This window comes from Cervus canadensis, chromosome 8, assembly GCF_019320065.1.
Source record: "Cervus canadensis isolate Bull #8, Minnesota chromosome 8, ASM1932006v1, whole genome shotgun sequence".
In the NCBI taxonomy this organism is placed as follows: Eukaryota; Metazoa; Chordata; class Mammalia; order Artiodactyla; family Cervidae; genus Cervus; species Cervus canadensis.
This window is the reverse complement of record NC_057393.1, coordinates 31,564,137-31,592,005: the sequence shown is the minus strand read 5'-3', so window position 1 is coordinate 31,592,005 and position 27,869 is coordinate 31,564,137. Positions and strand designations below refer to the sequence as shown.

Genomic DNA, 27,869 nt, shown 5'->3' with positions numbered 1-27,869 from the left:
CATGTTGGTGCTTCCTTTTTGTTTATTATGTAAATAGATAGGTCATCTGGTTGGAAGGTGTGATGTTGAAAAATGTGAAAGAGGTGCCAGAGCCAGACCTGCCATCCTTTAAAAGTGGGCATACCAGTTTGGCACCATCTGTTTGTGGTTTTTAAGTGGTGGTGATGGTGTGTGTGTGTGTAAACTCTGGGATTTCAGAGGAGAGAGGGAAGACTAAAAGTTGGTGTCAGGGCCAGGAAAAGCAGCAAGGAGAAACTGGCTTCAGTCTGGAGCTCCCTGAAAGAAGGGACCCCAGGGTATTTCTGGGGATGAAACAAGGGCACATATTTAAAGAAAGGAAACGATTATCTGTGGTCTGTAGCATCCTTCTCTAGCTGATAGGTTTCATGGCAGTGAAAAGGACAGAGGGGAGAGGAAGGAATGTACATGCAAGCCTCGAGAGGGGGTCATAGAGAAGAAACATAAGAGGAAAAAGAGGAAAGCAAAAACAAAAACATAAGAGGCAGCCTGGGCCATGATGGGGGAGGGGTTGGGAAGAGGGGTGTTGAAACAGTAAAGACAGCCGCACCTGGGGGCCCGCGAACGAGTCGAGGACCGTCAGCCTTGGCAAGCTGTAATGTCTTGCCCCGGAATGGTCCTACCTCTCTTTCCTCCGAGTCTGGAAGCCCCGGGAGGCCTCGGTAGTGAGCGCAGAGCTCCTGGCGCTCTTATTAGGGGGAAGGACAGGCAGGAGAGGCGGGGCCTCCGGGCCCGGCGGGAGCGGAGCCTCGGGCCGCAGGCGGGGCTCCTCTCCGGCGGGCGGGAGCCGGAGTCTGGGGGCCTCCGCTTTCCGCTCCCGATCTGCGGAGGCGCCTGGCCCCTCCTCCCCCCTCCCCGCCGCCCCCACGCCCGCCGCCGCTGTCAAAGATAACCCGGCCGTTGCCTGCAGGAGCAGCGGCAACTAGCGATCGGGCCCTGAAGAGCCTCGGGTGCGGCCTCGCCTCTCCGGCCCGGCGCCCTTATCAGCACCGCGGACAGCACAGTGATCTTCTCCAGGACCTAGGCGCCCGCCGGCCCACCCGCCCACAGGCGCTCGGGTCCGCGGCGTCCGCATCAGCACCGCGGACAGCGCCCGGCCCCCGGTCTCGTCGCCGCCAGCCCACCTGCTCCCGGAGTCAGCAGCGCCAACACCCCTCCTCGACGGGCCCCGCAGCGGGCTCGGAGCGGTCAGCGCCCCCGGAACATGGCCACTGAGGTAGGGGGCGAGCACCGGCCCACAGTCAGTGCCTGACTGCTGTGGGAAGAGATCGCTTCTAGGGGCGGGAAAGGGTGGAATGGGGTTGGATGAGGGGGCTGGGGTAGGATGGGATGGGGTGGTTTCCCCGATCAGGTCCGGAGGGAGGGCGTAGGGGGAGGTGGAGTGGCAGGGTGGAAGAAAGGGGCTCCTCATTGGAGCTCATTTGACCCCTGGGGTGTCAATCTTCCTCAACTGAGTCCCGAAGCTGTCTGCACCACTTGTTGGCACTAGTGCCAGGGTTGCTCCGGGGCTTCAGCTGGGGTTTCCCCTTCTCACGGACTGCAAGTCCTGAAACCACTTCCCTACAGGGTTGGAGACGAGCCTGAGCCTGTTTTAGGGGAGGGAAGGCGGCTGGCTGCTGTTGCTATGCGATGCAGCCATCTAGCTTCTGATCCCAAAAGTCTGGCAGAGAGATGACAGACCTACCTTCACATTCGCATTTCCTCCACGGGGGCGGGGCGTGGGGGACAGGAGGGGTTGAGGAATCCTCAGGTCAAAACCCCAAATAGTTGGTTTTACTGATCTGCCTGCACCAGTTCAATTTTGCATATGACCCTTTCTCGCTTCTTCACCCCCTTTGGGTTCCCTGAACCAGAAGACCACATTTCTCTTGTGTCTGGTGGGAGGAGCCGCCTTCTTCAGGGTGTGCCAATAGGTGTGTTACCTTCAAGGGACTTGAAAGCTGAACCACGGGCCTATTAACTGGGGGCAGGATCTGTGTCAAGTGCTTAAGAGATTAGGAATTACCTTCTCTACCCCCTCATTTCACAAGGGAAATGGGGCTCTTTATATTCCCACTTTATAAGTGGTAGAGCTAATACTTGAAGAAGAGGATCTATTTAATAGTCATAGCATGTCAGCACCAGAGCTGGAAGTTTCTTCTTTGAATTTGGGAGTGGAACCCAGGACACCAGATTTCCCCTGTTCTGATGTTGACTTTTTGGGTGGTGTTTCCTCATTTCCAGCCCAGCTGGAACACAAGCCCGGGGGACAGCAACGGCTTTTGAATGATGTGAGGCAGTGCCTCTGGGCATCCTGCTGATCAGTGTGACATCAATGCCAAGTGTTGCTGTTGTTATTCTTCCATTGTTGCCACCACGGAATGAGGTGCAGTTGCTTGACATCACTCAGCTTTCTGACAAGGTGCAGGGTTAAGTAGGAGAGCTCGTCACCCAGGACCCAGTGAGGGGCAAGCCCTGAGCAGACTCATGAAGCTTGTTTCTAGAGTGGAGGTGCAGAGTGCTCAGAGAGTGCCAAAGATCATGGGGTGGGGTAGAGAACAAAGGAGAGATGGCCAAGGAGCTGGTCACCTTCCAGACAAGGCTGCCAGACTGCAGTGGAGAGGCTGCTGCTGTTGGGCAGGAAGCGGAGAGTTCAGCCACTCAGGCACAGTTGGGCCAGCAGTGTGGGCAGAGAAGGTGTCCACATCTGTGATGAGATCTGACAGATTCCAAGAGGCCCATTTGTCCCAGCAAATCTCCCTCTCCATTCTGCTATGGTTCACAGATTCCAACCGGCAGGCTTGCATCCCTCGGTGGAGGCAGTATTTCCAGGTGGCTGCTGTTAGCCTGGGAGAGGCTGTGCTCATAACGCTTCTGTGAACATAGCATTTTCTTGTGTACAAAGTGCTATCACATGCATGATCTCCTTTGAGCTTTAGAGCAACGCTGTGAAGTGGGCGAGGGTGGTGTCATTATCCCCAATTAACAGATGAGACAGTTGAGGCTCAGAAGCTTGCCTAATCCCTGTGAAGGAGCCAAGCAAAGCATCATTATCCCATTTTACAGATGATGCAACTGGAGTGCTGAGACTTATCCAAGAAAATGTGGCTTAAAAAGTGGTAGAGCCAGGAGAAGAACTTGAGCCTTCTGCCTCCATGGCCAGTGATTTGTTTGTTGCATCCGGTGTTTTCAATTAGTCAGCTGTGTTGCCCAGTAGATAGAAGAGGAATAGGGGTCTTTTGATGGTGAAGGATGCAAAGGAGTTCAGGAAGGGCTGGAGTGTGGGGACTCAGGTATCCTGAATGGCCTGGCTGGTTCAGCTTGAGGGCAGAGGGATGGAGGAATGCCCAGAGGGGAGAGGGGCTGAGGACAAACATTGCCCATCTCCCATTTGGGCCTTGGGTAGACTCTGATGACGGCTCTGAGGGAGGAAGCCTTAGTTCTGCCAAGGCACAGGACGTTCACATTATCTGGGCTACAGAGTGAGTCATTTTCCCTAGGCTGTTTTTACTGTTAGGACTGAGTTAAGATTACCAGGAAAAACCTGTTGGGAGAAAGAAAACCTCATGCCAAGCTCCTAGGGCCATTCCCTTAGGATTCTGGATGGGAAGTCCTCAGCTCCAGTGGAAGATGTTTTGAGAAGAGAAGGGGGAGAAAGGGAGGGAGGGAGGGAGGAGGAGGCAGGGAGAGAGGGATGGAGAGGAAAGGAGAAACAGAGGGAGAGAACTGAGAAAGATTGGATATCCTTGGATCCCTGGATGGAAGGCAAGGAGACCGAGTCTTTTCTACTCCCTAATTTCTGTTTAGGAGTGAACATTAGGGGAGGGGTGTGTGTGAGAACTCCAGAGGAGGGATAAAGCCTTCTGAGCTGTACACTGACCTCATTTAGAAAACTGTAATGAGCCCATTTCCTTCGTGGCAAACCTCTGTGAATGTGTGTCATGGGAGCAGGGTCTGCCCTGGAAACCAGTCCAGATGGCCAAGGACAAGTGGGAAATGCCTGGCTGGGAGGAACTTCTCCAAGTGGTGGAATTTGGCCCCTAAGAGATTTAAAAATGCACCCCACGTAGCATTAGGGTCTTCCCTAGAGGCTCAGTGGTAAAGAATCCACATGCCAATGCAGGAGATGTGGGTTTGATCCCTGGGTTGGGAAGACCCCCTGAAGAAAGAAATGGCAACACACTCCAGTATTCTTGCTTGGGAAATCCCCATGAACAGAGGAGTCTGGTGGGCTACAGTCCATGGGGTTGCTAAGAGTCGGACACAACTTAGAGACTAACCAATAACAACAAAGTAGCATTATCCAAGAAGGGCATTGGAAGTTTGATCTCTGAGGTATGGAATTAACAAGCAGCAGACAATGGGCTGGGGCTCTGGTGCAGTCTGAGAAGGAAGGAGGCCCTGTGCCCAGGTTTCCATCCTGAGGCCCAACCTGCTGCCTGTGATTCACCATCCTCACTCCTCCTCCACACCCCAGCCAGGGAGCGTGGTGTTGGCTCATCATCTGAGTCTTCTGATTCTTGAGTTGAGTCTCAAATGTGTCCTTGGGAATTAGCTGGTTTTTAATGAGGCTGGAGACACGGGCCAGATGGGGCCTCCGCCTGGGAGTGTTCACCGGCACTGCGGTATTTGCTGCTTTGCTCCTTGGAGTCCTCCACAGCGACTCCGTCAGTGTACAGACCCTACATGTGAGACCGGGGGTGCCTACTCTCCTGGCAGCCTTCTCTTCCTGCCACACTATAGTTCAAAAGTTGGTGCCCGCAGATCTTACTGCTGATTTTCTTTCTTCTTCGTGCAATGCCTCTTGGTCCTGTCTTTACTCAGGTGCCAGCAGCTGGGGGATGGTGATGAGAAAGAGGGGAGAGTTCAGGAAGGGGAGAGGCACATGAGAAGCCTGCATTTCTGTGTCATTTAGGAAACCCCAGGAGTGCCGCCCAGGGGTGGAGAGCATCGTGGATCTATGGATCTTGACTGAAAACTCCTGTCAGCTTTCTGAAAGTTAAATAGCTGGCAAGTGGCTTGGGCTCTGGCTCTAGCTCTGGTCCAAGGGGCTCCACCCTGGGATTTTAGTTCAGAGGTCCTAAGATGACAGCTTTAGTAATGAATCTAGTTTACAGATGTGCCTTATTTGGTCTGCTCAGTGCTTATAAGTTAAAAACAATTCATTGGAAACATTAAAAAATCTGGATATCTGATATTAAGGAAATCTGAATTTATGGCTTCTCTTAAAAAATGAGAATTATGGCAACCTGGGCACATAGTCTCACATGGCAATGATCAGCTGCTTTCTTGAGATAGCACATGAGTTTTCTAATTGGTCACAGTCCCCAGTACTTTGGCTACCCGATGCCAAGAGCTGACTCATTAGAAAACCCTGATGCTGGGAAAGATCGAAAGCAGGAGGAGAAGGGGATGACAGAGGACGAGATGGTTGGATGGCATCACTGACTCAGTGGACATGAGTTTGAGCAAGCTCCAAGAGATGGTGAGGGACAGGGAAGCCTGGCGTGCTGCAGTCCATGGGGTTGCAAAGAGTCAGACACGACTGAGCCACTGAGCAACAACTACCTGCCTTACTTACATGCTTAGTCTCTGAGAACATTTGCTTTCATAATCCCTGATAAGGCCTTTAGAATGTCAGAGCTGGCAAGGGCTTTAGTGATTATGTAGTTCCAATCTCTCAGTTTCAAGTTGAAGAAACAGAAGCCCAGAGAAGGGAAGACTTTCCCAGAATCATGTGGCCAGGATGGGCAGGCCAGTTTCCTGCTCCTTGGCCAGTGGGTTGTCTACCCACCAGGGCTTTATGGCACTTCACAACCAAGCTACCATGAATGGAGAGACAGGAGACTCTGCCTTACCGTAGATTCTACTCTTCACTAACTGCAGCTAATTTTATGATATGTGCGCTCTAAGTAGATCTGGGAAACTAGGGCTCTGGCATATAAAGTGTGTCTGATACCATCTTCTACTAACTCCTCAAGACCCCACAAGCACTCTCCAGGTAGGGAAGAAGATCCTTAGTCACCCAGAGCCAGGATAGTGTTCTGAGGCTCAGGATATTGTTGGGTTTGGAAACGGTATTGACCCTTCCTGCTCTGGTTACTTGAGAACATGAGGATAAATGCCAAAAAGAAATGGGACTCTATTATGCCAGGTAGTGCCGTAAAATCTTAAATGCTGTAATAAAATAGAGGTTTGCCTCTTGCTCAGGCCTGTGTTCCCGACCAGTTGGTGGCTCTCCTCCAAGCAGTGATTCAGGGACCGAGGTTCTCTTCAGCTTATGGTTCCACTATCTTCAACAAATGGCTCCCTTGGTTTCTGTGGACAGGGAAAGATCACAGAGGGGTGGTGGTCTTTATGAGCCAAGCCTATACCTGACGTTCGTCATTCCCACTCACATTCTATTCAGTCATATGGCCACACTTAACTGAAAAGGAGGCTGGGAACTAATCTAAGAGAAAGGAGTGTGTAGAGTTGACAGCTCACCAGTCACTAGAGACATACACACCTTCATGGTAGCACATGGTGCATTTGGGCATAGACAAAGGGGGATATTGGAAGGGAAGAGGCTGAGCCCATTTCAGAATGACTGAAGCACTGTTCTTTCCCCTTCTTTCTATTCTCACCATCATTGTTCTTAAATTAGACCCACTTTAGTTTTCCCCTGAGCTACTACAATGATAGTCATACCTCCAACTGGCCCCCTACCCCAGTCATGCCCGCTTCAGTGCACCACTCACAAAGCTGCCAGAATGACCCTTCTGGGGCCAGGGGCCTCCATCTTCAAGGTTGACAGGCTCATGTAGTTGGTTTAGAAGGGTGGAGGAAGGCCACAGGCCCTCCTTTTCTTTTGAAAACACAACCGTGTTAAACCTTAACTAAACAGAGCAAATGCACTGATGAACTTATTTATGTTACCAAAGCATTCTTTGTTTTTCAAAGTTATCATAGGATCCTGCTAAAAGTCAAGGGAGTCTCAATTAAAACCTCGATTAGGGGAATCAAGGACTATTAAGCCTATAGGAGCACTTGTACATTATTTCATCTGATCACAATACTTTGGGATCACACTCTTAAATAGAGCAAAATTCACTTGGATTTAGGAAAATCTCATTTGCAGTCTCTGTTTTTGCACCATCCCAGGCCCTGGATCTGCTCCTACTACCAAGCTGACAACCTTTTTCTCATTACTTATTCTTCCCCAATTCTTAAGCAAGTGTAAGTATCTTCTATCAGAAATCATCCCCTCCAGTAGAAACTTGTCAAGCCCTTTGTGATCTACCCCTTGCCTCCTCTCTACTCTCTTCATCTACTGCTTTTATCTGATCTGCAAACCAGTCCATTCTTGCTGAAATCTGCCTGCAGTCATTGCAGCAGAACTTGTTCTCCATTGTCTCTCTCACTTTGCACAGGCTTCTCCCTCTGGGTTGCCTTTTCTTCCCTCCCCCACCCCCCTGCCCACCCACTACTACTGGTAGCTCCTTTCTGACTCCACACAGACCTCAGGAAGCCTTTTCTTAGCAAGCATTTCTGGGTAAGATGCTACTTCCCTGTAGCATTTATCACAGTCTGATTCATTATATATTTACTTGTCTTCCTCCCTGGAGCTCACGACTGTCTTTTGCTCAACATCCCCAGAGCCTGGCAATAGAAGGGACTCAATAAATGAAAGCCAAGTGACGGAATGGATTCACCTTAATTACACAGGATGAACTGGCTGTGTTCATTCTGCCTTTGGGGCTTGGGCTCCACGTAGTTCTAATGTCTGACATATTTCACCCAGTGGGTTGCTTGTCTCAAATGTGGGTGATGGAGGCTAGAAGTGCAAAAAAGAGGCTCTGTTCTTCTGTGGAACTGAGCCCACTCCCCCCAGACTCTACAGTCCGTGTCAATGCCAAGTCCTCAGGTATGGACAAGGGACCAAAGTCACTCTACTCCTTCCTCCCTGGGCAAGAGATTTCTTCAGTTTCTGGCCTTGGCCCACTTTATCCAAGATTTCTCTGGGGGAATTTTGGTGTCTGTGGGCCCCCTTCATTCCTGTGATAAGTGCTGGACATGGAAATGATCTGTGGTGTCTCTGACCTGGGTCGTAACTTGGCCTGAACCCCAGTCTCCCTCTGAGTTCATGGGTACATCCTGTCTTCCTCTGCCCCATGTGCTCCCCTTCCCCAGTAAAGTGCTGTCAGCCCCACTTGAGGCATCAGCCTTATTCAGTGCTGGGGTCTTCAAGCCAAGGCCTGACAAGTTGTGAATGGTTGAAACTTGCTGAATGAATGAAAGAGTGAAAGGCCCTACCATGGGCATGTGTGCGTGTGTGTGTGTGTGTGTGTGTGTGTGTGTGTGTATGAAAGAGAGAGACCGAGAGAGAAGAGGATCTGGGCGAGCCACCAGGAAATGTTTTCCTTTCATTATAATTTGTTCCTGGCTCTGTTGGTGGTTCCAGAACCTCTCGTTTTGGCTCAATTTTGGCCCTGCTTCAGGCTTTTTCAGGATGTTTCTGGAATAGCTGGAGGCATCCTCTGGGGTAATCTTGATAGGCCTGCTTCCTATGGCCTTCTTTGAACACTTGTAGGGTGGACAACTTGTCCTGGTTTCCTGAAAACTTTACTGATTTTAGCTATGAAAGGCCCACATCCTAATAAACCACTCAGCCTTGGACAAACCTAGAAGGAAGATCACCTTGAGCTCATGTCTCCTGATCAATTCCCAAGGTCCACAATCTGCAGGAGCTCCGTCGAAGTGCCTCGCTGGCCACTAAGGTCTTTATCCAGAGAGACTACAGCGATGGGACCATCTGCCAGTTCCAGACCAAGTTTCCCCCAGAGCTGGACAGTCGGGTAAGGATGTCTTTCCCTAAACTTGGGACACAGACCATGATGGAACTGAGGGGCTTATTAGAATATTTATCTTTTTCTAGGATAAAAGTAGTATAGGAAACAACTTGCTCAGCCACTTCATGTGGAAGAACTAAAGCATTTTGCCTTACTGTCGCCTCCTAGAAAGTTAGAGCTGGAAAAGAAAAATGTCAGAGATTTTCTAGTTCAGTGGTTCTCAAATTTCAGAGAATCACCTAGGGAGCTTGTCAAACAAATTCAAATTCTTGAGCCTCGTTGGATAATATCAGGTGTCATCAGAGATGCTGACTCAACTGCAGGATTAGGTTCAGGAATCTCTTTTTAGAAGCACTCCTCAACTCCAGCTGTGCATTAGAATTTCCTGGGGAGCTTAAAGGAATCCTGATGCTCAGACCACACACAAGATCAATCAAATCAGAGTGTCTGGGGCTGGGGCCCAGCCATCGGCATTGCTTTAAATTTCCCCAGATGGTTCCAATGTGCAGCTGGGCTGAGGATCTTAATTTTTAATGAGAAAGCCCTAGGCGATATGGCATCGGGTGATGTATGGATCCCACTTTGAGAATCTCTGATCTCCTAGTGCAGTGCTTCTCATGATTGGCTGCCCATTAGAACCACCTGGGAGCTTTTGAAAAAAATTGCAGGTGTCAGCTTGGGTAGACTAGGACAGTGGTGGTCTTTGCTGCTCTGACCCACCCTCCCCCTTCCCAGACCGTTTGAATCAGAATCTCTTGAAGGCAAGACCTGGGTGTGCCTGGTTTTAAAATCTCCTCAGGTGATTTTAGTGTGCAGCAGAATTGAGAACTATTAAGCCCTTGAACCAAAACTGTGGCCTGTGCACAAGCAACATCCTGACTCCTGGGAATAGCATCTCAGGCTCCACCCTGGATCTACTGACTCATAATCTGCATTTTAAGATCCCGAGGTTATTCATATGTGCATTAAAGTTGGAGAAGCCTTGCGCTAGTTCATCCTCTCCTTTAAGAGAGGAAGCTCAGGGCCAGGAAGAGGAAGTGATGTACCAAACTGACTGAGCACCAGAAGAGCCTTGATGTCTGGCTCTGCTTTTTCACAGGACTCTTGTTTCCTTATGGACACAGTTGCATCCATAGTGGATATAGATAGAACTGGGTGCTCAGGTTGATCAGAGTCCTGGCAGGGAGAGCATAGAGACCTGATCCACTGCAGAAAATGTTCACCTCTTGGATTTCATGAGAGTTTTCTGTTTTCAAGTGAGGACAAATCATCACTTTTGTTTCCATTTTATAAATGTGGAAACTGAGGCTGGAGTAGTTAAATCATTAGCTCAAGGTCACGCAGTTAGTTGATAGCCAAGTCTGGACTGGACCCCCAGTCTCCTGACTTCCTGTCAAATGCTCCATGGGCACCCCTCTGGTCTTGCCTGTGTGCCCCCAACCCCCACATTGGTGAGGCCCCATCACGGCAACCACACTCCAGGGAGGCTGATCTGGGTCCGGCTCCCTGTCTCTCTCTCCCTCCAGATTGAGCGGCAGCTCTTTGAGGAGACCGTGAAGACCCTCAACAGCTTCTACGCGGAGGCCGAGAAGATTGGCGGCAGCTCTTATCTCGAGGGCTGCCTGGCCTGTGCCACGGCCTACTTCATCTTCCTCTGCATGGAGACCCACTATGAGAAGGTGGCTCCTCCCCCACAGCCCCACCTTCCCTCCCCCCTGGGGCTCCGGTGCCTCAGCCTCAGCCTCAATGGGCCCCTCTCCTCGCAGGTTCTCAAGAAGATCTCCCGCTACATCCAGGAGCAGAACGAGAAGGTCTTTGCCCCCCGAGGCCTCCTGCTCACAGACCCTGTGGAGCGTGGGATGAGAGTTGTATCCTTTCTGGCTGTTCCATTTGAGGGCACCCAGCTGCAACCAGCGGGAGCCCTGGGGAGGCTGCCAGTAAGCTGGACCACCCTAGGGGACTCTGCTCAGGGATTTCTTAGGGTTCCCCATATCCCTGGTCATCGACCTTCCTATCCCACCATAAGTTAGTGCTATTTGCAAGTTTTAGGCTTTGCTTTTATTGAGCTGCATTTAATCAGTGCGTGTGTGTGTGCTAAGTCACTTCAGTTATGTCCGACTCTTTGCAACCCTATGTACCATAGCCCGCCACGCTCCTCTGTCCATGGGATTCTCCAGGCAAGAATACTGGAGTGGGTTGCCATGCCCTTCTCCAGGGGTTCTTCCCGACCCAGGGATTGAACCTGCATCTCTTACATCTCCTGCATTGGCAGGTGGGTTCTTTACCACTAGTGCCACCTGGGAAGACTGCATTTAACCAGTGGTTAATATCAATACATGCCAGGTGTCACAGTAAGTGCTTTGAAAATATGAATTCCTGTACTTCTCATAAGACCCCTGTAAAGCCGGTAACTCTTCTTACTGCCTTTGTAGTGGACCCTGACTCAGAGCCGCCCAGCCAGAGCCCACCAGAGCCAAGATCTGAGCCCAGGCCCACTCTTCACTGCCCTTGCATTTAACCCTCATTGAAGCCTATGTAGTAGGTTCCCTTTCACAGATGAGAAGATGGAGGTCTTGGTGGGAGACTGGTCCTCCAGTGGATTATAGGTCTACCCACTCCTCCTGATCAAGGTATACATACATCTCCCCCCCCCCCCGCCGCCCCCCCACCCCCAGTCAGCAGCAGAAAGTAGAATTCTTAAAAATAACATTTACTGGTAAAGAAACACAAATCCCAGGGAATCTCATGCTTACAAAGCCCAAGGAGAGGTGCTTCTTGTCATTGAGCCTTTACTATGTGCCAGTTATTGTGTTTAGCCCTTTACATGCTTTATTTCATTTAATTCTTGCAATAACTCCAAGATTCTATTATTACCGTCATTGTACAGGTCAGATAACGGATGGTAACAAGTGAGGTGATTGGTCAAAAGTCACATAGCTGAGATTGGGTATGGGGAGATTTGAACTCAGGACAGCCAAGTCCTCACACTTGCCTGGTCAATCACACCCGCTACGGGGCACACTGGGTACATCGCGTGCTGGGATACAAAGATTAGACCCATTAGAATGTAAGCGCCGGGTCCTGGCTGTGCGCAGGCGCCTCTGAGCTGAGCCAGCGCAGGTGAGAGGAGGGGTTTGGGTGTGGCTCTCAGGCGTCCACGTCCTGCCTTTCTGGGAAGCAGCACCAGCTCGGCCTCGCGCTTCCCCGCTGGCCTCATCAGCCGGTTCACTTCGGCTTGCACCCCTCCTTAACGGCCGCCCAGATCGAGATCTCCATCTACGAGGACCGGTGCAGCAGCGGCAGCTCCAGCAGCGGTAGCAGCAGCGGCAGCGGCAGCAGCAGCGGTGGGGGCGGTGGGGCGGGGGGCCGGTGACTGGCCGAGAGTCCCCGCAGGGAGGTGTACGGCTGGACTGAGGGCCTCGCAGACCTGAGGCGGCTGCGCTACCAGAGCACCCGCTTCTGAGTCATTCTCTGGGCCCACCGTGCGGCCCAGGGCGGGAAGGAGGGTGACCCGCCCCGTGTCACCCGCGGGCCATCAGCTGGCGCCCCCTGCCCCTTGCCCACTGGCAGGATGGTCCACTTCCTGACTTGGCTTTTATCCGACCGGGCTGGTCTGGGTCACACGGAGGCAGGTCTTCCATGGGGGGTGGGTGTTGGGATAACACTAATTGGACAAACCCCTTTCTTCCGCAGCTCCCCTCCCAGACACCCCCTGAAAAGGATCCAAGCCTGTCAAATAGAGAATTAATTCCCATCCTGCATGGTACTTTACCCCAAATCCCACATCCACCAGGACTCCCTTCCTCGGGGTCCCACTCCCAGTGTGTGTGCTTTCCGATGCCACCACAGGGCCTCTGCCTGTCTGTGATCCTGCCTCCACTGATTCAAGGTCTGGGGAGATGGGAGTGGTCAGCCCCCTCCTGACCTCGTCTAGACTCCTGGCATCCCTGTCCTCCACCCAGAGCCTGGAGGTCATCTTGGACTCGCTCAGAAGTGTCCAGCTACTGCGGCTTTGCAGGTCACCAGGTGCTAGTGGGGGTGGGGCACAAGGCCTGGCCTCCGGAAGGCTGTATGGGGGTCCGGAGAAATGCTTCATGGAGAGATGTCGCCTTGGGGAGCTTGAACCTCAAAAACGGGAGCCAACTTCCTGAGATTAAAACGTGCCAGTGTGTGAGAATGAGTGTGTGTGTGTGCAGGCACGTGTGTATGTGCACATATGTGCATGCCCTATGTGCACAAATGCACCTGTGTGTAGGTATGTGTGAGGACAAATGTGTGCCTGAGTGCACTGTGAGTGCATGTGTGTGCACGCGTGTGTAAGTACACACGTGTGCATATAGGTGTGTGAATGCATTTGTATGTTGCCCTTGGCTACTGGGCCGATGTCTGCCCCTCTCTGCATCTTGTCTTATCTTTTTGCGTCATGGTCTGGCTGCTTGCCTGGGTGGGTCCAGTCTGTCCTCTTGTAAATAAAAGTCCTAACATCCCTTGTCCCTTGCTTGGCTGCCAGCTTGGCTCTTCTTCCTGGTCTGTCCTCCACTGGCAAGTTTGTCCCCACCTTCTGACTGTACTGTGTACATTCTAACAAAAAAGTTGGGATTCTAGGAGAGTGGAGGCAACCTTCCAGGACCTTCTGTGCCCCACTTTAGGTCCTCCATAACAAGGCAACAGGGCCATGGGCACTGCGTACTCAGGGGGTCTCCAAGGCTGTGTGAAATGTCCTTGGAAGGTCAAAGGGGCTGCCAATCTGCAGGGGAAAAGGCAAATTTCTTTCTTGAAAGAGGGGTGCAGCCAGTGAGGCCCTGACTGCCGAGGCCCAGCAGCCCCTCCCTGGTGTCTGGAGATGGACAGAAGCAGGTTGCCTCTCTTGGCCAGCAGGAGGTGCTAGAGGGGATATGAGAGACCAGTCACTGCAGGTAGCCTTTTGGAACCAAAGAGGGGCCTGACTTTCTTTTGGATGCAGGAGGAGTATATAGGAAGGGACCAGAGAGCTGGAGAGGGCGGCCCAGCCCTTGAGCCTCAGTGGGTCCTGGTCCAAGTGTTCCCAGGGTGAGCTGCAGCCCACTGATCTCCACCACAGCCCCCCTTCCCCCTGAACCCGGCCTGTGCCCACCCTGGCCCACTGTGTGGCTGGGGCTGACCTGTGGGGTGAACGATGCATCTCCCATGGGATGGCTGGGCACTGGCCATGCGGTGGCCTTTCATTTGATTATTTCTTTTTCCAATAAAAGGACTTGCCCAGCTTGAGGCTCCCTGTGGCTTCTCTCCCCCTCGGCGATGGGGGGCCAGATCTGTGCCCCAGGATCATGGCGACGGGGTGCTCAGTGACCCACCCACCTCCTGCTGAGGAGGCAGGACCAAGTGTGTTTCTGAAGAGGCAGCACCCAGACATGGAAGAATGGACAATGTCGTCTTTGAGTTTGTAGTCTAGTGGGGAGGCAGACACTCCTCATCTCTAATCTGGAGCTTTTATTTGGCTCATGGATCCTTAGGTGGGGGGAACAGGCTGAACTGAAACCAGGTCAAAATCAAGTCATGAATTAATTAGATAAATACCCATGTCTTGATCTCATATCTGTTAGGGGTTGGATCATACAGGTCACTCCGTTCTAAAGAAAAGTATGTGGGTGTTGGAATCTAGCAGAGGTGTGTCTTGGCTCTTATAAAACTAAATAATGAGTAATGAGCACTCAGTGTGTGCCAGATACTTTGCTAAACCCGTAGGGCACAGGTGTGGGAGGGAATTTAAAGATCATCTGAATGAGGCAGAATGGAGGCCCAGAGAGGGTGACTGACTTGTCTCTGGTCACACAGCTGGTTGCCGATAGCGAATAGCACCAGGTTTCAAACCGATGTCTGACCCAGTGCTCACTCCAACCCCGTGGGGATGACACCCAAATGGAAGTTGTCTGAATCTGCAGGGTGGCTGGGGTCACACATGCAGGTCTGTGGGCCAAGAGGGGATCCCACCAGATTGAGGGTACAATGGTTCCACCTCTGGGTAGGGGTTTGGGGAGTGCCCTGTGTAGCTTCCCCTCTTATATTTTCTGCTCCTAAGAGGCAGCTGGACTCGCTGCCTCTGCTCAGATCTGGGGTGTGTGCAGGTTGTCACCATGGAGTCTGTTCTTTAACATGTGGGTGGGTTCATTTTGCCTGTTTGCAACCTTATTAGTGGTAGTAATATAAACAATAGTAGCTAACATTTATTTAGCACTGACTATTTGCCAGGCACTAGGCTAAGACTCTACATAATTCATTGTTCAGTCCTCACAACAACCTTATTCCCACTTTACAGATAAAGAGACTGAGGCTCACAGAAGTTAAGTAACTTGCCCCAAATCACACAACTAGAATGTGGCTGAGCCTGGCTTTGAATCCAGACAGTCTGATTCCATAAACTGCGGGGAAGACGATACCAGCTTCGGAGAATCCCTTGGCCATCCTAGGCTCAGAGGGAGGGCTGGTACCTCCAAGCCCAGGGTATCACGGGAGTGTGGGTGGTTGGGCTTCTCACGGACCTGCGGGCTCACACGTGAAGCTGCCTTGGGGCAGCTTGGTGAAGGGTAGTTGGCGGGAGAAGTCAATTGAGGTGTGGCTTCTCAGCCTGGCTTGTCTTTGCTGCCTCAGTTATGGAGGAAGTGGCCTCTCTCCTGGGTTCGGGGGTAGCCACATCTCCTCTGCAACACTTGCCAGCCAGAGACAGGCCCCATCTGGTGTCAGAAAACACAGGAACCCCCAGGCAGTTCTGGGCTGCTGCTGCCCTCCACTGCCTCCTAAGCCCGCCTTCTGGCTTCTTTTAGCCAAAGGCAGGGGGTATGTAAAACCGCAGACTTTACAGAAGCTCCTGGTGCCACCGAGCGGTGGCATCTCGCATTGCACCCCCAAATCAGAGCCGCCTGGGTCAGAGCATCTCAGCGGCTGAGAGACTTCTCATGACCCCCAAACCAGCAGCTGCTCCTACCTGCAAGGACTTTTCTGTGGCTTCCAGAGAGGTGCAGGGCAAAGATGGAGTCCAGTTGGTTGGTGACTGTTTCTCCCTATGGCCAACCCCTGGGGTGCTGCCTTTCTCCTGGGGGTCTGGCAGCCTGGGAAACCACACCTCCCAGATCTGGAAGGACTTGTCATGAGGAGGTGTCCGGCAGGAGGCACCACAACTGGTTGGGGCTTTACTGCTCACCATGGAGGAATGCAATGCATAGACCACCCCAAGTTAGACCTGAATTAAAGCTCTGGCTTCCTGACAATTCCCTTTGAGGGAGACCCCTGAAGCCTCAGTTTCCCCAGTTTGTAAAATCAGGATACTAATATTTCACGGGATTGCCTAGACCAGTGCTGCTCATCCTTGATTGTAATTGAAATCACCTGGGAAGCAAGAAAACCTGCTGATGCTTGGTCCTATGCCCTGGGATTCTGATTTCATTGTTCTGGGGTGCAGCCTGGGCATCAGGGGTTTTAAAAGTTCCCCTGGAGTTTCTAGTCAGAAGGTTGAGAATCCCTGGATGGTACTTAGAGCCTATAAACTTTTCACAAGCCTCTGAAAATGTCTGAGACCTGAATGAAAAAGTTTGTTGGTTCCATGAATGCAGCCAGACACAAAATGAGTATGAACTCTATGATTGTACTTAATGAAAGTGAAACTGAAGTTACTCAGTCATGTGTGACTCTTGGGACCCCATGGACTGTAGCCTACCAGGCTTCTCCATCCAGGGGATTTTCTAGGCAAGAATACTGGAGTGGGTTGCCATTTCCTTCTCCAGGAGGTCTTCCTGACCCAGGGATTGGACCTGGGTCTCCCGCATTGTAGGCAGACGCTTTACTGTCATTCTAATACAGGCAAAACTGGTCTGTGGTGTTAGCAGTCAGCAGAGAGGCTGCCCTGGGGTGGGGGCAGTGAGTGGAAGAGGGGGCTTCTGCGGAATCCTGATGAGCTGTTTCTCCAGCAGTTACACAGTCGTGCTCACTTTGAGAGTTCAATGAACTGTATACTTAAGATCTGCATATTTTCTATGGTGATGGACAGGGAAGCCTGGCATGCTGCTGTCCATGGGGATGCAAAGGGTTGGGTATGACTTAGCTACTAAACAACAAATGAAATATTTGAATGAAATTTATGAAGGAAGTTCATTGGCTCCAAAATAGGAAAAGAAAGCACAAAACTGAAATTAATGTTTTATTACATAGCTACAAAATTAACATTATTTCAGACAGTCACTGCAATTTAACTCAACTCATGTGTGTGTGTATGTGTGTGCGTGTATGTGTGTGTATGTGTGGGTCGTGGATATACATGAAAATCTTTGATACGATGAGGTGTGGGGCCTTTAAAAGAGAAAGTCCTTGGTACCTAAGAAAATCTTAAAACAGCCTAGGTTTATGCCAGGAGTTCTTAAGCTTGACCCCCTGCCCCTGTGTGCAGAATGATGTACCTTTAACTGGGGAAGAGAGCCCACAGATTTTTAGCAAATTTTCAAAGTGGGTATGTAACCATCCCCCAAATGCTAAGAACACCTGGTTTTGAGGAGCCAGTGAGAAATTGGCCATGGATGTGCCTGGCATGAAATAGGTGTCATTTCCCTTATAGCTCAGTTGGTAAAGAATCTGCCTGCAATGCAGGAGACCCTGGTTCAAGTCCTGGGTTGGAAAGATCCGCTGGTGAAGGGATAGGCCACCCACTCCAGTATTCTTGGCTTCCCTTGTGGCTCAGCTGGTAGAGAATCTGCCTGCAATGTGGGAGACCTGGGTTTGATCCCTGGGTTGGGAAGATCCCCTGGAGAAGGGAAAGGCTACCCACTCCAGTATTCTGGCTTGGAGAATTCTATGGACTCTATAGTCCATACGGATTGCAAAGAGTTGGACACAGCTGAGCAACTTTTCACTTCACTTCACTTCCCTTCCCTCCCTTCAGAGTTCAGCCTTCCGAGGTTTCCACAGGACCCCTCTCAGGAGGATTTATCCTCCTGGCGGCGCTGAGGGCAGACTGCGCTGTGTTCACAGCTCTTCCCTAAGAGACCTGTGATTGCAGCAGCTGCTGGACAGCAGGACTTAGTGTCCCCGAGCTGCATGGGGACCCGTGGTTACCATGGGGATGATTGACGAGGTGGAAGTGTTCAGAGGGAGTCAGAGGGCTGCACACTCCAGTCAATCACTTCGCCACACCCATTCTCTCCTGTCCTTTGTAAACTGTGAGCATTGTGAGAAGGAATTTTGGTAAATGAAAATCTGTTTCTCCAATGTAAGATATTGTTGAAGTTGCACTAGGATCTCAATATACCGTGGCCTCGAGATGTAGATTTATAGCCAGGTTTCAGATGCTTGCATAGAACAAACAAAAGGCAAGGGTTCATTGATTTCCTAGTGTATGCCAGGAACTCCTGTACATTATCATTCCATTTTGCTCTCTAACACTCCTGGTGAGTGGTTATATTTGAATTCTCATTTTATAGATGAGGAAGTTAGATGGTTAAGTAGCTTCACCAGCACCCACAGTTAGTGTCAGGGTGAAGGCTTGAACCTGAGTCTCCGACCCCAAATCTGGCTCTCCTTCTGACACCGTGTGTCACAGTCAGGCGAAAGGCTTTGTTCTGCCTGGATTGACTCATGAAGACGGATTCCAGACTCAGAGAGCAGCATGTGGGCAAATGCAGACACAGAAAAATTAGATTTGCAGGGATGCGAAGGGGCTAGTTATTTTGGAGTAATTCAAGTTATTGATTTTTGTAATGGAAAAGTGATTGGAGACCGGCTACCACCTGAGCGCCGCGCTGAGCGAGGCCCCGGAAAGGGAAATGTTATACACAGCTTACAAGACCTTGTGTGTGTGATGATGGCCTTCCTCCTGCCCCAGCTTCTCAGCCAACTCTTGGTAGGTGGGAATCTTGTCTTACTCATTTCCAGCACTTTCTCCCCCCACCCCAAGAGCCTGGTGCAGTGCCTCACCCTTGGCAGGTGAATGAGAAATGCTGCCCATCACGGGTTGCAGGAAGAGACAAGAATATGAAGACGTGAAATCCTCGGGCTCCTGGGGCAACAGGCCACTGAGAAGCAGCTTAGGCCAGTGTAGACAAAGGCATGTACGGGGTCACTCGGTTAAAGGGTGACCCTAGGCCATCCCCTGCACAGGGCAGCTTTCAGGCCGAGATCTTGGGGCTCTGCTCATGATCTCCACCTCGGGGGAGGGGCAAAGAGGAGAGGGCAGAGGGGACGGGGAGGGAAGGAAGGGGAGGAAGTATACATCCTGACCCCACTCAGCCCCTACCCAGTGCTCCTGCTCTGTTATTTTGAGGTGGGCAAATCCTTGTGGGGCTGACTGCTCTGCCTGGAAAGTCTGGCCCTGGGGCCCTAGAGGGTGAAATATCATGGGTGGATGGATAGATGGATGGATAAGTGGAAGGATACAGAGAAGATATGTACAGAGAGATGACTGATGGATCAAAGGTGAGGGAGAGGGCTGCCTGGCTTGAGATGGATGCAACAGACAGTGGGGAGGCAGGTGGAATGGATGGGTACCTATCGGCCCTGTGCTCCCCAGTGCAGATCTAAATACAGGACAAGAGCTTTTTGAAGGAAAGATGCGTGTAACCCGGTCCCCAAATGAACTCTGCATTTGTAACTATGAGTGATGGTTTTGTCTCGTTGGGAAGGAGTCTTATAGGTCTAACATCGTCCCAGTTAATGACTTATGGATTGTTGTAAAATCAGGCACTGCTAGGAGTGAAGGCAGGAGGTTAAAGGACCTGGAACAGATTTCACAATAATATCTGCATTTTATCAATCTGGGCGGTGTGCGCCTTACATGCTCCATCTTGATGAAGCCTCACAAATGCTTTATGAGGTTGTTACATCTCCATTTTCAGCAGATGAAGAAACTGAATTTCAGATTCAAGCCTGAGTCCATCTGATCGCAGAATCTCAGGGTGAAGAAACAATTTTAAGGGTAGATGAGTGAAGTTAGTCAGTAAAAGAAAAACAAATACTGTATAATAATGGATATACATGGAATCTAGAAAGATGGTACTGATGAACCTACAGGGCAGCAATGGAGATGCAGACATAGAGAACAGACTACAGGCCCAGGAAGGGGAGAGGAAGGAGAGAGTGGGACGAATGGAGATAGAAGCATTGGAAATTATACACTACCATATGTAAAACAGATAGCCAGTGGGAATTTGCTGAATGACTCAGGGAACTCAAATTGGGGCTCTGTGACAACCTAGAGGGGTGGGAAGGGGTGAGAGGCAGGAAGGAGGTTCAAGAGGGAGGGAACATATGTGTACCTATGACTGATTCATGTTGATGTAATGGCAGAAACCAATGCAATATTGTAAAACAATTATCCTTCAGTTAAAAATAAGTAAATTAAAAAAGAAATTTTTAAAAAGTGGGCTGAGACAAGGAAGTATATTCAATATCTTGTAATAACCAATAATTGAAAAGAATCTGAAATGTGTGTATAATGGAATCAGTTTGCTGACACCTGAAACACTGTAATCATCTATGTGCTGTGTGTTGTGCTTATCTGAGTCTTTGCGACCCCACGAACTGTAGCCTGCCAGGCTCCTCTGTCCATGGGGATTCTCCAGGCAAGAATACTGGAGTGGATTGCCATGCCCTCCTCCAGGAGATCTTCCCAACCCAGGGATCGAACCCAGGCAGATTCCTTACTGTCTGAGCCACCAGAGAAGCCCAGAGCAGCTATACTTCCATAGCAAATTAAAAAAAATAATGTGTTAAAAAAAGGATAGATGGAAAGGAGGGAGGGACGGAGGGCTGCAGGAGTTCAGAATGCGCTCTGTAGGAAAGAATGTGGTCTTTGCAAACAGGACACCTTCTGCATTGGGTGGGGCTTTGAGACCTCCCAGCTTCCTTCTCCCTCCATCCTCCCTGTGTCTGCCCTTCAAGGCCCGGGGAACGGATAGGCAGAGGAGGTATATGCGGGATCTGCCTTCCTGCCTTCAGCCTAAGGGTGCCCCTCTGCTTGTCCCCAGGAGCAGCTGGGAAACATTGGCTGTGCTTTTCTACCTCCCTGGGAGCTCGGCACTCAGGTGTGGGCTGGGGAAAGAGAGTGAGCCCTTGGATCTTTTGAGGAGATGCGCTGAATGATTCTAGGGGAGAGATCCTTCATGGCTGCTCTGGGTCTGGCCAGGAAGAAGGATAATGAGCTACCTTTACAGGAATTATTCTGGGCCCCTTCTGGAAGGCAGGCAGGCAGGCAGGCAGGGGTCATGAGATTCTGGGCAGAAGTGCTGGCAGGACTTCTGTCTCCACCCTCATCTCTTATGCTCCTGATGCTGTCTCCAGCTTCTCTTGTCTCAGCTGAGCAGGACTCTGCACCTACTCCCTCAGTTCCCAATCACAGTGCCTGGGTTCACCTGGTGGGCGCTCCCCCCAACTCTGATTCTGTGTCAGCATCATAGGGAGGACAAGTACTGACACCCCTATTTCTGAAAATGCTTGATACAATTTTGCTTCTGAAATAGTTCATGTTTTCTGGAGAAGGAGGCAGAGAGAGAGGCAGAGGAGCCCCAGGCAGGCGTCAGTTTCCTGGCTAGGCTGTGGTCCTCGGGAAAGTCACTGCTCCTTTTTGGGCCTCCATTTCCACATCTGAACATCACAACCTTCCCAGGTGGCTCAGCGGTAAAGAATCCGCCTGCAATGCAGGAGACGCATGAAATGATTCCTGGGTCAGGAAGATCCCCTGGGGGAGGAAATGGCAACCTGCTTCAGTATTTTTCCCTGGAGAATGCCATGAACAGAGGAGCCTGGTGGTCTACAGTCCACGGGGTCGCAGAGTTGGACGCTGCTTAGTTTACCATAGTTTGTGACCATGCTCTTGGGGAATGGCGTCGTGTGAGAACTAGGTTGAACTTCTCAGCACAGCCCAGGCCCCAGGAAGGTTGGCTCTGCTTGCTCCCGCACGGCCATTCTCGGTCCTTGAGATCTCTTCCCTGCTAAGCAGTCAGCTCCCTAGGGGAGATGTCCTTCAAATCTCCCATACGGCAGGCTCCCAGTGACCTGGGCCACGGCAGGCTGTGCCAGGAGCCACGTGAGATTTGGTATTGAATAGATCCAGGCTGCATCCTGAGCTTTGCTACTTAGTAATATTGATAACACTTCTAATTTACTGGGGGCTTACTATTAATAGGTGCCAAGCCCTATGTCAAATATTTTACATCTTCTTGTTTAATGTAGTAACTTTGTGTGGTATGCATCATCCCCATTTTACAGATGAGAAAACTTAGGCTCAGAAAAAGTTCACTGACTTCAAATGCCTTTTTCTCAGTGAGGCCCAACTGACTCCCCCTATTTAGAATGGCAGTCTGCCTATCTCAGCATTCCCAACTTGCCTTAATGCTGCTTCCTTGTTCCCCCTAACTTCTAACATATTATATACTTTATTATATTGTTTAGTGCCTGCTGTATGTCACCAGGGCTTTCAGGAATCTTGCCCGGTGATGTTCACTGATGTACATCCCAAGCCACTAGAACCACCACCTGGCACATAGTAGGTGTCCGATCAGTATATGCCGAGTGACAACTGGTTAAATAATTTGCCCAGGTGTCAGTTACTTAACTAGCCATATGACCTTGGATATCTTGTTTCTGATGCTCAGTTCCTTTGGTTGTAAAATAGAATAATATCATCTATCCCGTAGGATGGGTGTGGGGATGAACGGAGACGCACATGTACAGTTCTCAGCACAGAGCAGGCATTCTGTAAATGTTAGCTCCCTTCCCCGAGGAGGGTTCTTTCTTCTTGCTTCTCATTGTTCTCTGATGGCCTACCCTTTGGCCACTCTGCTGTTCAACAGTGGTTTCTTCAGAGGACAAGTGCTGAAGGAGGGGTTGACATTACCTATGGAGTTAACCAGCCCGTGTTCTCTCACCCTCCTCCCTCCTCCTTCTAGGATGTGCTCGTTGCTAAGGAGACGCAACATTAGCTCCTGACAGGACGTGGCTGGGGTCTGGTCCACACCAAAGGAGTGAGACTATGGCTGACCCCGGGGAGGGAGGGAAAGGGAGGAATGTGGCTTGCCTCAAGGGCTGAGAGTCTGGCTGGGGTGTCATTAGGGAATCTGCTGGAAAAAACCAGCTGGCTCCCTGAGAAAGAGAAGCCCTTGTCCTCCTATCTCATGTGACTCTGGAATGATGCCCAAGGGCCCTGTTTGCAGGTGGGAGTGGAACCCCTGCTTAAGTTGCTGTCCAGTGCTGGTCAAGGTGCGATGCCCAGACCCTGGGAGGGGGCCATAGCAGCCAGAGTGACACATAATCAAACTCCTGGCCCTCAGAATGGCACCTTCCCAGAGCAGGGCTGGTGGCTGAGCAGATGCTTGGAGCGGTCACATGGCTGACTGTGTGCCTGGTGAGGGGACTCCACACAGGGAATGCCATCTCTTCTTGCAGGTTGAACGAGACTGTTAGGACACTCTCAGATCCTGGGCCACCTCTAAGGAATCCTTTCCAAACCTTCTTTCCAAACCCTCCCTTGACCCTGAGCAGCAGGAGAGATCGTGCTTTTGTGTAACCAGTTGGCTAGCTCGAATGGAGAAGGAAGAGTGCCAGCTGAGGCCATACCACCCCGATGGAGTCCTGCCTCTGCCCACCCCAACCGAGTGACCCTGGACACAGCACTCAGCATCTCTGTAAGACTGGGACAACTACAGCACCTTCCTCTGGGAACTGTATGCAGATTCAACAAGCTGATTCTTGCAAAGAGTTCAGATCTGACCCAGAAATAGCAAGCACTCACTAAATGAGGCTAGTATCGTCATTTTAGGTAGTACATTCCTGGGAAGATCAGCTTCCCTGATTGCTCAGCAGGTAAAGAATCTGCCTGCAATGCAGGAGACACAGGAGACGGGGGTTCAATCCCTAGATGGGGAAGATCCCCTGCAGAAGGAAATGGCAACCCACTCCAGTATTCTTGCCTGGGAAATCCCATGGACAGAGGAGCCTGATGGGCTAACAGTCCAGCGGGTTGCAAAGAGCTGGACACGACTGAGCGACTAATAAGAGAGATTCTTCCTGGGAAGAGGAACATCCTTGGACAGAGTAAAAATGGTATTGTTATCATTATTTGGTTTTTCTTGAAAAATGGGAAGTTCTGGCTGACCTGGCCCCTCTTCCTGCTCTGCTTAGATGAGCCCCTTCAGTGCTTCAGCTCTCTATTTGCATAATCCTTTCTAGCCCCTGCCATTATCTGTCAGCCCATGAAGGCATCTGCTATTTTTGTTATAAACTCAGGCCCAGGAGAAGCCAACAAAAATGTCAGGAGCCTGGGTGGGGCTATCATCCAAAAAAAAAAAAAAAAGAGAGAGAGAGAGAGACTGAATTGTTCATGCTCAGAAGGCAAAGGCTCAGATGGTAAAGAATCTGCCTGCAATGCAGGAGATGTGGGTTTGATCCCTGGGTCGGGAAGATCCCCTGCGGAAGGCATGGCTACCCACTCCAGTATTCTTGCCTGGAGAATCCCATGGACAATGGAGCCTGGTGGGCTACAGTCCATAAGTGACTAACACTTTCAGAAGGATTTGGGTGCCCAAGGGCCTCAGAGCAAGAGGAATTAGAAGGAAGAGGGACTCTGAGCCTGACCAGTTCAGCACAGATCAGGAAAGTCCAATGCTGAGGCCCTGGGCTTGGAAGGCGCCCACCTGGCCCACTGTGGGGATGTTGTTATTTGGAGGCAGGTGAGGCTGAGTCGGTTCAGTACCTGCCTGTCCTCTGTATCTTTTCGCCTTCTGTTTCTTCCAACCCAAGCATCTTGGGGGCAGGGAACTTGACACCCTCAGAGGAGGGACCTTGTCACAGTACTCATGGGAAGGTACTCATGTCACAGTACTCATGTGCTCGTCACACAGGAGGCTCTCAATAAATGATTCTGTTAGTTGCTCAGTTGTGCCCAACTCTTTGTGACCTCATGGATTGCAGCCTACCAGGCTCCTCGGTCCATGGGATTTTCCAGGCAAGGATACTGGAGTGGTTTGCCATTTCCTTCTCCTTCAATTAATGATTGTTCAATAAATACAGAAGTGAATGCAGAGTTAGCTTTCTGGTACAGTGATCCAAGAATTTAGTTAGACTTTTTAGAAAGCCCCTCTGAGTCTGAGTCCCATTGCCATCCTGTGTACTGGGCTCCTCCATCTGGCTGGTGGAAGACAATATGGGGACAGCAACCATGTCACCTTTACTCACCACTGCACTCCCAGAGCCTAGCACAGTACCTGGCACATAACAGGTGCTCAACCAATATGTGTCGAAAGACTGAATGAACAAAAGAATGAATATAATTCAGGGTATGATCTAATACCCTGGAGTCAGGATATTACAGTTGTGCTCTTAATAGCTGGAGGGATTTTGAACTCCTCTTTGTAACTCATCTGGCCCCACCCACCTAGTAGGGTAAAACCACACAAATACACCCAGTTATATGAAACTCAATATGCAGGAATTCGAGGTTATTGCTTATAAGTCATCCTCTGAAGTCTGCTGTCACCTCAGCTCTCCTGATGTCCTTGTCAGGCTCTCACACTAGCTGTCTTAGCCCTTATTTCTCGTGCTGTGTGTGCAGGAAGTCAGTGAACACCGTTATCTTGTTATTTGCCATTGCATTTGGAACCATAGTCTCTATGGGTTTTGGGTTTTACTTATCTCACTATCATAGATCCACTTGTTCGTCTCTAAAAAAGGCAGCATCTTCAGGGGAATCGTCTGAATGGTGACAGAGCTGTCTGTTACCCCCCCTCCCCAAAACAAGATAGGGTGGTGGCAGAAGGCTCCAGCCCTGGCTTGGGGGCCAGGTGGCTCATGACCTTGGGCTGATCTTTTCCTCTCCCTGAGTTTCATTTCTAGGACCTGTTCAGATCTTTAATTCTGTGTCGACACACAGGAGAGGGCTTCCCAGATGCGGAATGATTTTTAAGTGGGTGTATGCTTTTCTGTGAGATTGTAGCTGTTTTTATTTTAAAACTTTTCATTTTAGCTCCTGTTCCAAGTGTAAAAACAACACTAGTAATGAGGAATTAATATTTTGTGATTTATGGGGCATATTATTATTATATCAGAATATGGTAGTTTTTTGTTAAATATATTTTTTTAAAGAGTTGGTGGCTTTCTTAAGAGTGATTTTATTATATCTTGGGGTGTGCCTTTTTTCCCAATCACATAAAGAATAGATCTGTGATTTATAAGGCTCTTGCACTACTGAAGCTGGTCATGAAAGTATTCTAAGGTGTTACATCATTACTAAAAGTGAGGCCTTCCGGAACTTCCAGGTTTCCAAGCATATTGCAGGAGAGATCAAACCGCAAGGTTCTTTCTGCTGCTGCTGCTGCTGCTAAGTCGCTTCAGTCGTGTCCGACTCTGTGCGACCCTATAGACGGCAGCCCACCAGGCTCCCCCGTCTCTGGGACTCTCCAGGCAAGAACACTGGAGTGGGTTGCCATTTCCTTCTCCAGTGCATGAAAGTGAAGAGTGAAAGTGAGGTCGCTCAATCGTGTCTGACTCTTAGCGACCCCATGGACTGGAGCCCACCAGGCTCCTCCGTCCATGGGATTTTCCAGGCAAGAGTACTGGAGTGGGGTGCCATTGCCTTCTCTGAGGTTCTTTCTAGAAGTTAGGATAATCTGACACTAGGTATGCCTATGTCCAGCCACATTTTCAGGGGTCTTAGAAAGGAAAAGGCCCTTAGGGATACACCAGCCCAACTCTGCTGCCATTTACATGCGGGATACTGAGGCCCAGACAGGAGAAGTGACTGCCCCAGAGCATTCCCTCCATGTCTGTCCCTTGCTCATTCCACATGCCTCACCTGGTCCAAACCCCAGTGTCTCCCAAGTGAACACTGGTGCGCAAACCCAACCATTGCTCATGCCTGGAGCAAACACTTTCTCTGTATCATGATATGCTTTCCAAGGGCCACGTGATGGAAGGGCTGCTGCTAATTCAGCATTCCAACCAGCTCTGCTTGCTTCAGACACTTTTTTTTTTCCACCAGCTAGACACTAATATCCAGCAGAGAGTTTATTGGTATAATTTCTTCAGAAAGAGACTGGAAGACTTAGCAAGTTCAAACTTTAACATTTTTTATCAAGAGTCCCAAGTGGCCACCCTTCCCCCCACCCCCCCATCATCACCACCAACCCCGATATGGCTTTCTCTACCACAGGCACTCAGGGCCTGCAGAGCAGAAACAGCACAGGCCAGACCAGCAGGCACGGGACACACTGTCAAATCAACTGAGCAAGCAACCGCCTGGGAGCCATCTTTGTTAAGGGCAAAATAAGCCGCTCATGGCACTGGAGGATACAGAAAAGACAGGACTATCTTGATTCTTCTGAAGGAGTGAGGGAGGCTGGATGGGGTAAAAAACATGTTCTCAGAAGACATGCAAAGAAAGACTTCACAAACAACTAAAGGTGACACAAATATCAGCATCTCCCAAACTTCCCTTTTCAAAGATGGCCACCCCCGCTGTCCATTCAGAGGGAGCACGCAGCAGAATCTACTGGGTGTGGAGAAAGACAGGCAGCGGGAGAGATTTAGTTTTCCACAAAGATTGTTAGTTTTTTTTTCTTTATTGATGGAATTTAAAGTGCATATAACTGAAGGCAAAGTCCAAGGCCTAGAGAAAGAGATGAGGCCCAAGAGAGAGGCTCAGAGATTCTAAAGGCGGCAGAAGGATACCCACCTAAAAAGGCCACTTGAGCTGCAAAAAGGATGGAGTGGGGAGACAGAAAATGGGGAAAAGAGAAGGGGAATAGGGGTGGGGTGGGGGTGGGGGAAGCATTTGGGAGGAAGAAGACAAATACCAGTTCAGAAATTCAGACAAAGGTGAGCAGGAGCTAGTCTATATCCCAGGTAAGAAAACATGGGCTGACCCTAAGGTAGGAACATTAGTTTCAGGAAAGGGAGAAACAGGAAGAGCAATGGCTTCTGGCCAGGACACAGCACCCCAGGGGCCCTTCACTTGATGGCAGTAGTGGTGGGGCTTCTCCAAGCCTGTCATAGTCTTCCTTGGAGACCCCACAAAGGTCTAGGGAGATGCCC

The 27,869-nt window shown here is 50.3% G+C and overlaps 3 protein-coding genes across 6 annotated transcripts in view; 2 read left to right on the top strand and 1 right to left on the bottom strand.

The window, feature by feature from the left end:
- ZFYVE27 (zinc finger FYVE-type containing 27) overlaps window positions 1-1,233 on the top strand; it is a 101,981-nt gene extending 100,748 nt beyond the window's left edge. The window contains exon 12 of the mRNA XM_043475793.1: window positions 929-1,233. Coding sequence (XP_043331728.1) covers window positions 929-1,233 — 305 coding nt within the window. The remainder of the gene's footprint in view (window positions 1-928) is intronic.
- On the top strand, window positions 1,104-14,069 carry GOLGA7B (golgin A7 family member B). Its single transcript, XM_043475800.1, has 5 exons — window positions 1,104-1,234; window positions 8,709-8,834; window positions 10,355-10,507; window positions 10,595-10,696; window positions 12,091-14,069. Exons 1-5 carry the CDS (start codon window positions 1,223-1,225, stop codon window positions 12,199-12,201), a joined length of 504 nt encoding a protein of 167 aa, XP_043331735.1. The 5' UTR covers window positions 1,104-1,222; the 3' UTR covers window positions 12,202-14,069.
- The window catches only part of CRTAC1 (cartilage acidic protein 1), a 172,087-nt gene continuing 150,411 nt past the window's right edge, over window positions 6,194-27,869 (bottom strand). The window contains exons 15-16 of one of the 4 annotated variants that reach the window (XM_043475790.1): window positions 27,511-27,528; window positions 26,883-27,174 (exon numbers count right to left, since the gene is read on the bottom strand). In XM_043475790.1, the coding sequence (XP_043331725.1) occupies window positions 27,143-27,174; window positions 27,511-27,528 (50 nt within the window). In that variant the 3' untranslated portion in view covers window positions 26,883-27,142. The other 3 variants (XM_043475792.1, XM_043475791.1, XM_043475789.1) reach the window with 3 other exon arrangements.